The sequence below is a fragment of the Carlito syrichta genome, unplaced genomic scaffold (assembly GCF_000164805.1).
Source record: "Carlito syrichta isolate Samal-C Ts95f unplaced genomic scaffold, Tarsius_syrichta-2.0.1 Scaffold307764, whole genome shotgun sequence".
Taxonomy (NCBI): Eukaryota; Metazoa; Chordata; class Mammalia; order Primates; family Tarsiidae; genus Carlito; species Carlito syrichta.
The window spans coordinates 766983-780142 of NW_007251860.1; the positions used below are offsets into that span (position 1 = coordinate 766983).

At 41.4% G+C, this 13160-nt stretch overlaps 1 protein-coding gene across 2 annotated transcripts in view; it reads left to right on the forward strand.

The window, feature by feature from the left end:
* The window catches only part of CA5B (carbonic anhydrase 5B), a 55546-nt gene extending 48855 nt beyond the window's left edge, over window positions 1-6691 (forward strand). For both annotated transcript variants that reach the window (XM_021715823.1, XM_008064622.2), the window contains 3 exons: window positions 1770-1832; window positions 2831-2986; window positions 5595-6691. In XM_021715823.1, coding sequence (XP_021571498.1) covers window positions 1770-1832; window positions 2831-2986; window positions 5595-5774 — 399 coding nt within the window. In that variant the 3' untranslated portion in view covers window positions 5775-6691. The remainder of the gene's footprint in view (window positions 1-1769; window positions 1833-2830; window positions 2987-5594) is intronic.
* Window positions 6692-13160: the final 6469 nt, after the last annotated feature.

The window sequence follows — 13160 nt, forward strand, 5'->3', positions numbered from 1 at the left end:
CCAAGTTGCCCAAGTGGGTCTCAAACCCGCGGGCTCAGGCAATCCACTCACCTCAGCCTCCCAGAGGCGCGGGTTTACAGGCTGAGCCACTGAACCTGGCTGCCAATCCCTTTCTTATAGTATTAAGATAAATGTTCAGGATCCACTTATGAGCGAGAATATGTGGTACTCAGATCTTTGTTTCTGTGATAGATCACCGAGTATGATAGACTCTAAATGCATCCAAGTTGCTACGAAGTCCATAATTTTGTCCTTCTTTATGGCTGTGTAATACTCCATCGTGTATATATACCACATTTTTTGTATCCAGTCCACTTTTGATGGGCAACGTGGTTGGTTCCATGTTTTTACTATTGTGAATAGTGCTGCAATAAACATGCATGTGCAGGTATCTTTTTTTGTAGAATGATTTGAGTTCCTCAGGGTATATTCCCAGAAGGGGAATTACTGCGTCGTATGGAAGGTCGGTTTTTAGATCTTTTAGAAATCTGTTTTCCACAGAGGTTATACTAATTTACATTGCTACCAACAGTGTAGAAGCGTTTCCTTTTCTCTGCATCCTTTTCAGCATCTGCTGTTTTTTGAATTATTGATGTTGGCCATCCTGACTGGAATTAGATGGTATCTCAGTGTGGTTTTGGATATGCATGTCTTTGTGATTAGTGAAGCTGAGCATTTTTTCATGTATCTGTTGGCTGCTTATATGTCTTCTTTTGAGAAGTGTCTATTCGTTTCTTTTGCCCACTTTTTAAAAGGGCTGTTTGCTTTTTTTTCTTTTGGCATGTTTGGGTTCCTTATAGATCCTACAGTTGGCAAATGTTTTTTCCCATTCTGTAGGCTGTCTTCCCACTCTCTTGATTGTTTCTGGTGCTGGGAAAACTGGCTGACCACATGCAGAAGATTGAAACAGGACCCTACCTATCACCACACACAAAAACTCTAAATGGATCAGAAACCTAAACGTAAAACTTCAAACTTTAAGAATCTTAGAAAATGTAGGAGATACCCTTACAGAAATTGGAATAGGCAACCAATTCCTCATCAGAATCCCAAAAGCCCATGCCATAAGAGATAAGATAGATAAGTGGAAATACAGGATTGTTAAGAACATATATATATATAATTTCTTTTTGAGTTAGAGTCTCACTCTGTTGCCCAGGCTGGAATGCAGTGGCATGCTCATGGCCACCACAGCCTCGACCTGCTGGGCTCAGGCAATCCTTCCACCTCAGCCTTCTAAGTAGCTGGGTCTACAGGCGCATGCTAATTTTTTGTGTTTTTGTAGAGACGAGGTCTTGCCAAGTTGCCCAGACTGGTCTCAAACCTTTGGGCTAAGGCAATCTTCTCACCTCCGCCTCCCAAGTGCTAGGATTACTGATATGAGTCACCATGCCCAGCTGAGGTATAAAAATGCAGAGTCTAATAGAGTAGTTACAAGCCACTGTGGCAATTGAGCCCTTGAAACGTGGCTACTACAATTGTGGAGCCATTTTTTATTTTAATTAATTTTAATTTCAGTTTAAGAACTGATACCTAAATGGAGCAGGGGGCATCTCTCCCTGCAGGCATGCTGACTTTGTCAGCACACAGCCTGCTTGTTTGTTCTCCAATTTAATTCAGTGATATTTCTAAACTTCTAAATTACCAGTTTCAGTCATTTGGTTTGTTTTCATATAATCACCAGGTGGTTGATTTTAACTCATACTGCATTCTAATTCTACAGAGAGATGTCCATTGTTTATGCTATTTTCTCATTTGTTTTTCTTTAGCTAGGCAAACATCACAAAGAGCTACAGAAATTGGTGGATACTTTGCCATCCATTAAGCACAAGGTAATTTTTTGGTTTTTCTAAATCGCTTGAAGTATATTTTATGTTTCAGTCTCAGAGTGGAGATATCACTAAAGCACTTTGAATTGGGAAGTGTGATTAGGTAAACTATATTCAACCTTAGAAGGAGACTTGCCATTTATGATGCTTGTGTTAAGAGAGCCCCTGACCCTGGATCACGTTGCAGGGGACAGAGGTGATTGGTTTTTGGGCACTGAGCTTTCTGGTTTTGCTGCTATCCTGCCGAGGACTCCGGGACTCAGGAACATACAGCTGTCCCCTCCTCTGCTCCGAACACCAGCTACTTCTAAGTCCTCGTGCACACACTCAGAACAGCCTTCTTTTCTCTAGCTACCCTTCCACAGACAGGGAGTGGAGAAAAGTTTTATAGAAACTTGGCTTGTCCAGCTGTAAAGGACAATGACTCATATCCTTCAGGTTGGATACTTTTGTGCAACCCCAAGATTAAATCTTCAATATTCAGAATCCCAAAGGAGCTGTTCCTTGGAAGTTCATACATTCTCTCTCCCTCCCTCTGTTTCCCACTTCTTTCCCTCTCCTTTCCTCTCCATTTCCCTTTTTCCCCGTTCTCTCCTTTTAGTCTAGGATTCTGGCTCCACCCGATTTGTATTTCATTTTTTAAAAAAAATCAATTCTCAGCTAGTCTCTGTTGAAGAAGTGAAACCTCCTTCTTCATGCACCAGACACTGTCTAATACCTCCCAATTCAGAAGAGACCACCTGCTGTAAACTCACTAGAATTGAGGGAGAAAATGGGTTTGGCTGGTTTTCTCATGGAAAAGTTTCAGAAATATACAGTTCATTGCAGAAACAGAACCTGGACAAGATTCTATTCTAAGCAGTGATTCGAGAAACTGTCCAGAGGTGCCTGGATCACTACTGGTCCCCAGACACCCCCCCTGAGAGTCATCACCTCGTCGTGCAGTTCCTAAGTGGTTTTCACCACTGAATAATGACCCAGTGACCCCTTCTCTTGACCAGGACACCCTTGTGGAATTTGGGTCCTTTGACCCTTCCTGCCTGATGCCCACCTGCCCAGATTACTGGACCTACTCGGGATCTCTGACTACCCCGCCCCTCTCTGAGTCTGTCACCTGGATCATTAAGAAACAACCAGTAGAAGTTGATCATGATCAGGTACTTTCTCTCCACACTTTCCATCTAAGGAAATCCTAGTATGCCCATGTAAGACAAGGCTGGGCTTAAATTGTGGCATCAGTTTTAACATCTTAGAATGCTTATAAATTTTTATTGAAGTATGCTAACTTCTTGTCTCAGCTTGGGCTTGAATTTGGGGATATTTCAAATTAACTAGAAAGAAGAGTTAAAATAAAGAAGAATGTAGACTTTCTACTTCTATATTGACAACTGCATATGTTTTATGCCTTGTATATTTTATGTAAATATTAATCTCAATATGAAATCAAGACTTTTAAATGGAAGAATAAAGGCTGGAGATGGGTATGTTCAAAGCTCTTTAAAATCCTTAAGGAAGTTTTGCTATAGAATCTCAGCATAAAGACAGAATCTAACAATATCTGTCGAGAAATTTTAACATAGGTCAATTTTTTTGAACTTGGAATTTATTTTTACCTTAGAAACTAAGTCTAAATTTTGTGTTCTTTACAATGTCAATAATGCAAACTCCTGTATAATTTATAATATAACTAAATGACAATGATATTTACTCATACTTGTCTTATGGGATTTTTACTGCTTACAAAGTTAGCATTTTTATAAGAACAAAGGCTTCCAAATCATTTTTATGAGGTCAGGATAGCCAATACCCATCAAAGATTGGACCTCCTTCTGAAGAGTATAAAAGAAAAAAAAAGCTAAAAAAAATTAGAAACAAAATACAGCAGTACATTAGAAGAAATATATACTTTGTTCAAGTAGCTTTTACTCCAATAATGCAAGGATGGTTTGCTGTAAAGAATAATATTAATCTAATTCATTCTATCAGTGAATCTAAATATAAAAACTATGTTATTCTCGGAGATTTTTTTTTTTTTTTTGAGTTGGAATCTCACTCTGTCACCCAGACTGGAGTGCAGTGGCCGCTTCTGGCCACCGCAGCCTCAACCTGCTGGGCTCTGGCAATCCTTCCGCCTCAGCCTTCCAAGTAGCTAGAACTACAGGCGTGTGCTACCACACCCGGCTCATTTTTGATTTATTGTAGAGATGAGGTCTCACCAAGTTGCCCAGGTGGGTCTCGAACCCACGGGCTCAGGCAATCCACTCACCTCAGTCTCCCAAAGTGCTGGGATTATAGGCTGAGCCACCGAGCCCGGCTATTTTCGGAGATTTTGTAAAAGACATTTGCAAAAATCACCATTCTATTTTTATTTTTGTCAGCATCTCACTCTATTACCCAGGCTGGAGTGCAGTGACATGATCATAGCTCACCACAGCCTCAACCTCCTGGGCTCAGGCGATCCTTCTGCCTCAGCCTCCTGAGTAACTGGGACTACAGGTTCATGCAACCACACCCAGCTAATTTTATTTTTTTGTAGAGACGAGGTCTCACTGTGTTGCCCAGGCTGATCTTAAACTCTGGTCTCAAGCCATCTTCCCACCTTTGTCTCCCAAATTGCCGCGATTATAGGCATGAGCCACTGCACCCAGCAGTTTTTAAAATTTTTTAATAAAAGAGAGGTGAATGGAGACTCTTAACTTGATAAGAGAGATTGATCTCAGTTCAATAAAATGTACTATGTTTAATATGGAAAGACTTATTATATTAAAAGTTTTATATTAAATTATATTCTGCAACTGGCCAATATAATTAGACCAGAATATATATATATATATATATTCTTTTTTGAGTTGGAGTCTCACTCTGTCACCCAGACTGGAGTGTAGTGGCCGCTCCTGGCCGCCACAGCCTCGACCTGCTGGGCTCCGGCGATCCTTCTGCCTCAGCCTTCCAAGTAGCTGAATCTATAGGCACACGCTACCACGCCCAGCTAATTTTTTTAAATTTTTATTTATTGTGGAGATGAGGTCTCGCCAAGTTGCCCTGGCGGGTCTTGAACCCACGGGCTCAGGCAATTCACTCACCTCAGCCTCCCAAAGCACGCGATTACAGGCTAAGACACCAAGCCCGGCTTGACCAGAATATTTTTTAAATAATAATAATAAATTAGATCCCAACACTCTGGGAGGCCAAGGTAGGAGGATTGCTTGAGCCCAGGAATTTAAGACCTGCCTGGGCAACAAAGTGAGACTTTATCTCTACAAAAAAAAATTTTTTAAAAATTAGCCAGGCATGATGGCACACACCTATAGTCCCAGTTAGTCAGGAGGCTGAGGTGGGAGGATCACTTGAACCCAGGAAGTCAAGAGTGTGATGAGCTGTGATTGTGCTACTGCACTCCAGCTTGAGCAACAAGCAAGACCCCCAACTCAAAAAAAGATGAGATTTCTGAACGTCAGAGAGACGAAGTAAGTCGTCCTTGGTAAATGTCTGAAATATGAGGACAGGGCCTTTGCCCCTAGTCTTTGTATACCAAGTATCCCGCTGGTTTCATCACTGACTGCTGCCCTCCTGCCCACACAACGATGACGACAATGATGTTTATTTTCTGTCTAGTGGAGAAGGCATTCTTACCCAGAAACAAGTTCTCTTGTTGTTTCCAAGTTGAGACAAATGTTTCAGAGTTGTAAAAATGAAAGTAATTTATTCATGAGGTAAAACTGGTTTTCTATTAAAATTATTTATGCTTTCTGTTTATATTTCCAGCTTGAGCAATTTCGGACCCTGCTTTTCACTTCTGAAGGGGAGATAGAGAAAAGAATGGTAGACAACTTCCGCCCCCTTCAGCCCCTGATGAATCGCACTGTCCGCTCGTCCTTCCGTCATGATTATGTGCTGAATATACAAGTGAAACCCAAGCCAGCAACCAGCCAAGCAACCCCCTAAGACAGTCATACCTAGGCAGTATTTTGCTTAATACATACTACCTTTTAAAAATTGTTAACTAGACTATTCTAAATGCTTGCATTTAATAATGGTTATAGTTGTGTAGTTCTTGGTATGAGACTGCATCATCAGTTTTTGAGGAAAGCCATTTGGTAAACAGATTCTTATTTGTTTAACAAGTGGTAAGGTGCAGACACTGACCATCCAGAACTCAGGCCCTTCAGAACAAGCCTCAGGGTCCAGATTGGTACTTCCTGGCAGAACATTGGCCACAGTTTTAGGTATATTTTATTTCAAAACATGACCATGTATTATTTTATAAGGAGAATGCTTGTCCCAGCCTTGAATTGTCATTACTAGTACATGATAAGCTTACTTACTACTAATTTATGATATAGAAAATATATTTTCTAATTATAAGAAAATGAAGACTTTATCTGGAAATACTTTTGCATTTTTGAAGATAAGATATTTTACTTAATGGTGTAACCATATAGAGACCATATGTAGAACATTTCAAAGAAAAGGCCTAAAGTACCTAGAAATTAGAATTCTTTCATGGTACATTTACAGAAATATTTTTCAAAGGACTAGTAATCTAATAGTCTATAATTTAGAAGATTATTTTATATTATTTGTACACTGTTACATAGAATATAATGCTACTATTTTCTACACTGAAAGAGCTATCCCGGCTAACCTTTACAACTGTCTGAACTTTATTTACTCATTAGTCAAGGTATTTTGAAAGGCACGTGATCAGCTTCAATCTCCCAATTTATACAGTGGTTTAGAAAACTTTTGTTACAATAATAAGGAGAGAAACTTGTCAAATAGGCTAAAATCTAGATAAATCTGCATATTCTGAGGCATTCATGCCACTATTGCTCTTGCTTATAAATGTCTTGGAATGTTTCCATATGCCTCTAAGCTTATGTTGAGATTCGATGTTGTATCAATAAATAGTAGTATTTCTTTCATTAATAGTCATCAAGTCTTCAAGAGAGGTTTGGATGGATATACTTAACACTACTGAACTATACACTTAAAGATGTTAAGATAGAAATGGAACTAGATCAAACTTTAAAACTTGTGTCAAAGGAAGCAATCAACAAAGTGAAAGGGCAACTCCTAGAATGGGAGAAAATAATTGCAACTTATATATCTGATAAAGGGTTCATAGCCAGAATATATAAGAAACTTTGTAACTCAACAACAACAAATAACTTGATTAAAAAATGTGGAAAGGGCTTGCATAATTATTTATTCAGAGAAGATACACAAATGGACAATAAGAATGCATGAAAAGATGTTCGACTGGGCGCAGTGGCTAACACCTATAATCCCAGCCAGCAGTTCAAGATCAGCCTGGGCAACATAGAGAGACTGCGTCTCTACAAAAAAAAAAAAAATTAGTCTGGCATAGTGCTCACACCTATAGTTCCGGGTACTCAAAAGGCTGAGGCAGGAAGATCACTTGAGCTCAGGAGGTTGAGGCTGCGGTGAGCCGTGATCTTGCCACTGCACTCCAGTCTGGTGACAGAGTGAGACCTGACTCAAGAAAAAAAGAAAAGATGCTCAACGTTATTAATTATTAGGCAAACACAAATCAAAATCACAATGAGATATTATCTCATACTCATCTTGATTGCCACTATCAGAAGAACAATAAATGGCAAGTGTTGGGGAGGATGCAGAGAAGCCAGAACCTGGTGCACTGCTAGTGGAAATGTAAGATGGTGCACTGGTTATGGAAAACAGTACAGAAGTTCCTCAAAGAATTGAAAACAGAGCTACCATATTCAGCAATCTCACTTCTGTGTATATTTCCTAAAGAATTAAAAGGAGAATGTAGATGAGATATTTGCACACCCATGTTCGCAGCAGCATTATTCACAGTAGCCAAGAGGTGAGAGCAACTCAAAATGTCTATCAACATGATTAGATAAAGAAAATGGGCTGAGCCAGGCTCGGTGGCTCAGCCTGTAATCCCGCGCCTTTGGGAGGCTGAGGTGAATAGATTGCCTGAACCGGCGGTTCGAGACCCGCCTGAGCAAGTTGGCAAGACCTCATCTCTACAATAAATCAAAAACTAGCTGGGCGTGGTAGCACACGCCTGTAGTTCCAGCTACTCGGAAGACTGAGGCGGCAGGATCGCCAGAGCCCAGCAGGCCGAGGCTGCGGTGGCCGGGAGCGGCCACTGCACTCCAGTCTGGGCGACAGAGTGAGACTCCAACTCAAAAAAAAAAAGAAAGAAAGAAAGAAAATGGGCCAAGCCAGACTCGGTGGCTCAGCCTGTAATTCTGTGCTTTGGGAGGCCGAGGTGAGTGAACTACCTGAGCCACCTGGGCAACTTGGCGAGACCTCATCTCCTCAGTAAATCAAAAAATTGGCCGGGCGTGGTAGCGCGCGCCTGTAGTTCTGGCTACTTGGAAGGCTGAGGCGGGAGGATGGCCGGAGCCCAGCGGGTCGAGACCTCATCTCTACAATAAACCAAAAAATAAGCCGGGCGTGGTATCATGTACCTGTATTTCCAGCTACTTGGAAGGTTGAGGCAGAAAGATTGCCTGAGCCCAGCACTTTAAGGCTGTGCTGACTGTGAGCATGCCACTGCACTCCAGCCTGGGCGACAGAGTGAGACTCCGATTTAAAAAAAAAAAAATGGAGTATGAGGTGAAGGCTTTTATACATCTGCCCTATGAAATGCATAAAATTCTTAAAAAGATAAACATGGTAGGCCAGGCCTGATACCTCATACCTGTAATCTCAGCACTTTGGGAGGCCAAGGTGGGAGGATTACTTGAGTCCAGGAGTCTGAGACCAGCCTGGGAAGGATAGCAAGACCTCATCTCTACAAAAAAATTTTAAAAATTAGCTGGGCATGGTGCAGCATGCCTGTAGTCACAGTTACTCAGGAGGCTGAGGTGGAAGGATCGCCTGAGCCCACGAAGTCAAGGCTGCAGTGAGCTTTGATCATGCCACTGCCCTCCAGCCTGGGTAAAAGAGTACGACCCCGACTTAAAAAAAAAAAGATGAACTGTTAACTTGTTGCAATTCACCTGTTTCTAACTATAGTTACCTTGAAAAGGGTACACATGCAAGGTATGCATTTCCCAGGGCACACGGGCTTTTTCTCCTAGCCCTCCTGCAAACTCTTAGTGCAAACTCCATTGCAGTGAGCCTTCCAAATTGAAGGGAGAAATAATGTACAAAATGCCTGACTTGCCCTTATAGCTTAGAAATTTAAAGGATGTATTTCCAGCATGAGGGAACTATGTGCCCTGGTTTGCCACTCCTGATTTACTTATATCTAGTGTTCTGGCGTAATTATTAACATCACCCTCTTTCACTTTTAACAGTGTCCTGGCTTGCATGATAAATTATTGTTTACCTTCTCTGCAGAGGTTATGGAAACTGCCTTGCAGCGATTTCTTCCTCTATGCCTTAGTCCCATGACCCTCAAAGGGGCACTGTAGATTCCCTGACTGCGGATAAACCTTAACAAGAAATATTTAATGTTAATGCCCTCAAGTGTTTTACTTGTACTTTCTACACATGAAGGCAGAAAATAAGCCTAAAATCTGTCAAAGGTCTTGGGAAAGAAGTTTTATTAAAATTGCTGCTCATCTTCATTAAGTAATACTAGATCAATAAAATGCTTTCTTTACAATATTAATGGTTGGTGAATGACTTTTCCTTCCTGTTGTTTTGATGTATAAAATGAATGTAGCTGGGCACGGGGCTCATGCCTGTAATCCCAGCACTTTGGGAAGTCGAGACAAGAGAATTGCCTGCGCTCAGGGGTTCGAGACCAGCCTGGGCAACTTGGCGAGACCTTGTCTCTACAATAAATCAAAAAATTAGCTGGGCATGGTGGTGCTCACCTGTAGTTCCAGTTACTTGGGTGGCTGAAGTAGAAGGATCACCTGAACCCAGCAGGTTGAGGCTGCACTCCAGTTTGTGTAACAGTGAGACCCCGACGCAAAAAAAAAAAAAAAAAAAAAAGAAGAGATGTGTGTAAAATTAGTGAAACATCCTTTAACTCGTAAATCAGAAAACTCATAAGAGGTTTAATGGGGAAGTAATGGGAAGAAGCAGCCAATCGTCTTCAGCATACCTCTTTTTAAATTCTTTTTATTTTTTTTATTTTTTTGAGTTGGAGTCTCACTCTGTCTCCCAGACTGAAGTGCAGTGGCCGCTCCCGGCCACCCAGCCTCAACCTGCTGGGCTCCGGTGATCCTTCTGCCTCAGCCTTCCAAGTAGCTGGAACTACAGGTGCGCGCTACCACACCCAGCTATTTTTTTGGTTTTTTTTTAATTTATTGTAGAGATGAGGTCTCACCAAGTTGCCCAGGCAGGTCTCGAACTCACGGGCTCAGGCAGTCCACTCACCTCAGCCTCTCAAAGCACGGGATTACAGGCTGAGCCATCGAGCCCAGCTTTTTTTTAATTCTTAATTTTAAAGATGTGGGGTACAATTCATTTTAGGTATACAAATTTTCATTATGCAGGTATCCTTGTTGGTGAGGTATGCCCCCACCCCCAGCAGTTTCCCACTACCGCCAATCCTTTTCTTACAGTATTACAATAATTGTTCAAGGTCTGCTTATGAGTGAGAACATGTGATACTCAGTTCTTTGTTTCTGTAATAGATCACTCAGTATTATAGACTCTAAGTCCATCCAGGTTGTTGTGACGTTCATAATTTTGTCCTTGTTCATGACTGCGAAATATTCCATCATGTATATGTACCACATTTTTTTTTATCCAATCCTTTTTCAATGAGCAGCACAGTTCGTTCCATGTTTTTGCTATTGTGAATAATGCTGCAATAAACATACGTGTGCAGGTATCTTTGTCATAGAGTGATTTGAGTTCCTCCGTGTATATTCCCAGCAGGGGGACTGCGGGGTCATATGGAAGGTCAACTTTTAGATCTTTTAGGAATCGCCAAACTGTTTTCCACAGAGGCTGTATTAGTTTACAGTGTAGAAGTGTTCCCTTTCCCCCGCATCCTCTCCAGCATCTGTTGTTTTTTGAGTTACTGATGATGGCCATTCTGACTGGAGTTAGGTGGTATCTCAGTATGGCTTTAATTTTCAGCACACCTCTTTCTGCCACACAGTCCAGTGCACAGTCTGCTGGCATCATCTTATAGGGCAAGCTGCAGGCTCCCTTCTCCTTTCCCAGGGCCACATGGTGTGAAGCAAGCTCACTATGATTTGGTTACTAATTTGTCTGAGTCCAGTGAGACAGAACACACACTCACACCCAATAAGTTATAGGAAGTAGATTTATTACAGATGGGCAGCAGGGGACTGTAGACATGCAGGTTCCATTGTGAGCCAGTACCCCAAAGTTCAAGAAAGCTGCTTGGGGCAGGGTAGGTGGAGTCTCCACTGTATGTGCTCCACTTGCACCACAGCTGAGGGACCCCAAAAGGCAGCCTGACCTGGGTTATATACTTCAGGGGCCACAAAACTCATCGGGTAAAGCTTTAAAGGACATCTTGCTTCCAGGGGACAGAGTACCAAAGCCTGGCCGTCCTGGGCAGTTCCTCCCTGTCAAGATGTTACATTCCCTAGAAGGGACAGGAACAAAGCTGAGCTATTTCAGGCAGTTCTTCCCTATCTTAGTATATTGCACTCTACAGTTATTCTTAACCTAGCTGAGTGTGGTGACTCACACCTGTAGTTCCACGACTTTGGGAGGCCAAGGTGGGAGGATCACTTGTGGCCAGGAGTTCAAGACCAGTCTGGACAACATAACAAGACCTTGGCTCTACAAAAAAATTTTTAAATAGCCAGGTGTGGTGGCGTGTGCCTGTAGTCCCAGCTACTTGGGAGACGGAGGTGAGAGAAAAAGGAAAAAACAATTAACTACAAGTAAGAAAGGGGGGAGAACTACGTCGGTCCAAGGCTACCTGGGAATCTGTCTTGCATGTGGGTAAAGTTGGCTAGTCTAAAACCAGGCATCATCCCAAAGAAGTCTAGGAAGATGTCTTTCCCTATTAAATTCAAATGATGGTAATTATAGTTTGAAAGTGGAATTGGCTTTTAGAGTTACTTCTATAATGAAATTAACTTAAACAATTCAAGCATGTTCCTGAAAATGAATTCAGTGGTTAATTGTTGAAAATAAATGTCTAACTCCTATAAAAGGAAATTTACATTCATTTCTAACTCATAAAAAAATCAAAATCTACATCTGTTTTTTTTATAATTAGGAGTATCTTCCTAGGAGACATTCTTATTGTTCTGAAGTGAAAGTCTGATCTGACTCATAAGAAATGTTACAGCAACCCAAACACTGATGCTTTCAGAATGGCAGCAATTCTCAGCTTAGTTCTGATCACAGAGACCAACAGAATTGGTGACCTGCATAGCTACAACATTCTGTGCAACCCAGGGCATTCTCTAGCTTGGGGATACAACTGCCAAATCTTCACCTTCAAAGAGTTTAAAATTTAGTGCAAGAAGCAGACAGATGAAGGTGACAAAGTGCAGTATACTGTAATAGGTGTTGTGAATGGTGAAATACTTGTGCTGGGAGCACATGCAGCTACTAACCCACTCCTGAGGAAGTTTTCATACCGATGATGATGGTGGTGATGGTGGTGGGGGTGGTGGTGGTGGCGGTGGCGGTGGTGAAATAACAGATAAAGTATATCTGTTATATCACTCACTACTGCCAGGCACTGTGCAACATATAGCATGGGTTTATCTTGTTCAATCTTTACAACAAAAACCTTTTAAGATGGAAACTATTATTATGATCTTAATTTTTACAAATGAGAAAATGAGGACTAGACATTAAGGCATTTACTCAAGATCACAGAGAGCCAACTGATGCACTGAGCTAGACAATGTCAACTTGGCAGTGAAAGAGAACATGTGTTGGTTCAAGGGTCTCAGTAAGGGGGAGTAGGATGAGGCTTTATACAGGGTTGGGTTTCAACGGAATGATTCCTGAAAAGGATTAGGAAGAGGGAGCAGAGCAGTTTGGTAATTGGGTATCTCAGCAATTGTAATATGGAGGAGAGAGGAGCAAAGCTAAGCCAGGGAAGTTATTTGATCAATCAGAAAGATGAAAGTTGTTAGTCGTTTTGCAGCTGTAATGTGTCCTTAAGATAACATGTTTTCTTGGCTTTGTCTCTGCCCTTCTATGTATATATCAGTCTGATTATTAGCATGGATGATTTTTACTTTCTGAAGCCCTACTCTCATTGCCCCAGTCCAAGTCCTCATTACCTCTCACCGAGATTATTGTGATATTCCAGGGTATCTTTTAATTCTTTATATTGCAAGCCAAAGTCATTTATCTAAAATACAAATACAGCCACAAGCCTCTATTTAAAAGCTTTCAGTGGTTCGCTGTTGCCTATAT